The sequence below is a fragment of the Triticum dicoccoides genome, chromosome 7B, assembly GCF_002162155.2.
Source record: "Triticum dicoccoides isolate Atlit2015 ecotype Zavitan chromosome 7B, WEW_v2.0, whole genome shotgun sequence".
Taxonomy (NCBI): Eukaryota; Viridiplantae; Streptophyta; class Magnoliopsida; order Poales; family Poaceae; genus Triticum; species Triticum dicoccoides.
Window position 1 is genome coordinate 612572390 of NC_041393.1, and position 1193 is coordinate 612573582.

Sequence of the window (1193 nt, forward strand, 5' to 3'; positions counted from 1 at the left end):
ACTTCTTCTCCCACTACCCAATTCGCCGCATTTGATTTCGAGTTCCACCGCCCGCACAGCAAAGCAAAAAAAAGCCAAGTTTCGAAGCCGACAAGAGGATCCATGGCCCGTACCAAGCAGACCGCCCGCAAGTCCACCGGCGGCAAGGCGCCCCGCAAGCAGCTCGCCACCAAGGTCCGTCTCCTCCCGCCGCCCCCTTTGCTTCTCTCCTCCCCGTCCCTCCCCTCCTCGTTAATTTCTCCGATCTGTTTGAAATTGAATCGATGCGTTTTCAGGCTGCCAGGAAGTCCGCCCCGACGACCGGCGGCGTGAAGAAGCCGCACCGCTACAGGCCCGGCACCGTGGCGCTCCGCGAGATCCGCAAGTACCAGAAGAGCACGGAGCTGCTGATCCGCAAGCTGCCCTTCCAGCGCCTGGTCCGCGAGATCGCGCAGGACTTCAAGACGGACCTCCGCTTCCAGTCCCACGCCGTGCTCGCCCTCCAGGAGGCCGCCGAGGCGTACCTCGTCGGGCTCTTCGAGGACACCAACCTCTGCGCCATCCACGCCAAGCGCGTCACCATCATGCCCAAGGACATCCAGCTCGCCCGCCGCATCCGCGGGGAGCGCGCCTAAGCGAGACCAAGACCAATCCCATCCCCAGCCGCCGCATCTGTGGGCATGCCACCGTTCGCCAGCAGTGGTTGATTCAATTGTCGTTTTAGATCGTGTTAGTTTTGGTTTGCGGTGATGCAAACAGATGCTTACTGTGAAATTGTTGGTTAATCTAGTGTTGATCGACCATTATCGATATATGCAATTTTGAGGTACTCTGAAGTTGATGCCTCCTGTTCTCTGAATCCTCTTGTGATTTCCGTTCTCTGAATCCTCTTGTGATTTCCGTTCTCTGAATCCTCTTGTGATTTCCGTTCTCTGAATCCTCTTGTGATTTCCGTTCTCTGAATCCTCTTGTGATTTCCGTTCTCCGACTCCTCTTGCGATTTTCTCTGTGGTGGATAGAGGTCATGTGGCTGTGGTTCTTTGAATTTTCGTCGGATGTGGTGGGGAATTTGATTTGGGCACTCTCGTGATGGTGATCTCTGTAACAGGACGAAGATGAGCGATAGGTGTAGGCTCGACACCATCCTGTTTCTTAACTGGATGGTTAAAAAGACCATCGGCTTCTTCGTTTCGCTAGCGCAAAACGTACTCATC

General features: G+C 55.2%; 1 protein-coding gene across 1 annotated transcript; it reads left to right on the top strand.

Moving 5' to 3' along the window:
• Positions 1-15: 15 nt before the first annotated feature.
• LOC119338894 (histone H3.3) lies at positions 16-838 on the top strand. Its single transcript, XM_037611101.1, has 2 exons — positions 16-174; positions 276-838. Exons 1-2 carry the CDS (start codon positions 103-105, stop codon positions 612-614), a joined length of 411 nt encoding a protein of 136 aa, XP_037466998.1. The 5' UTR covers positions 16-102; the 3' UTR covers positions 615-838.
• The last annotated feature ends 355 nt before the right edge of the window (positions 839-1193 follow it).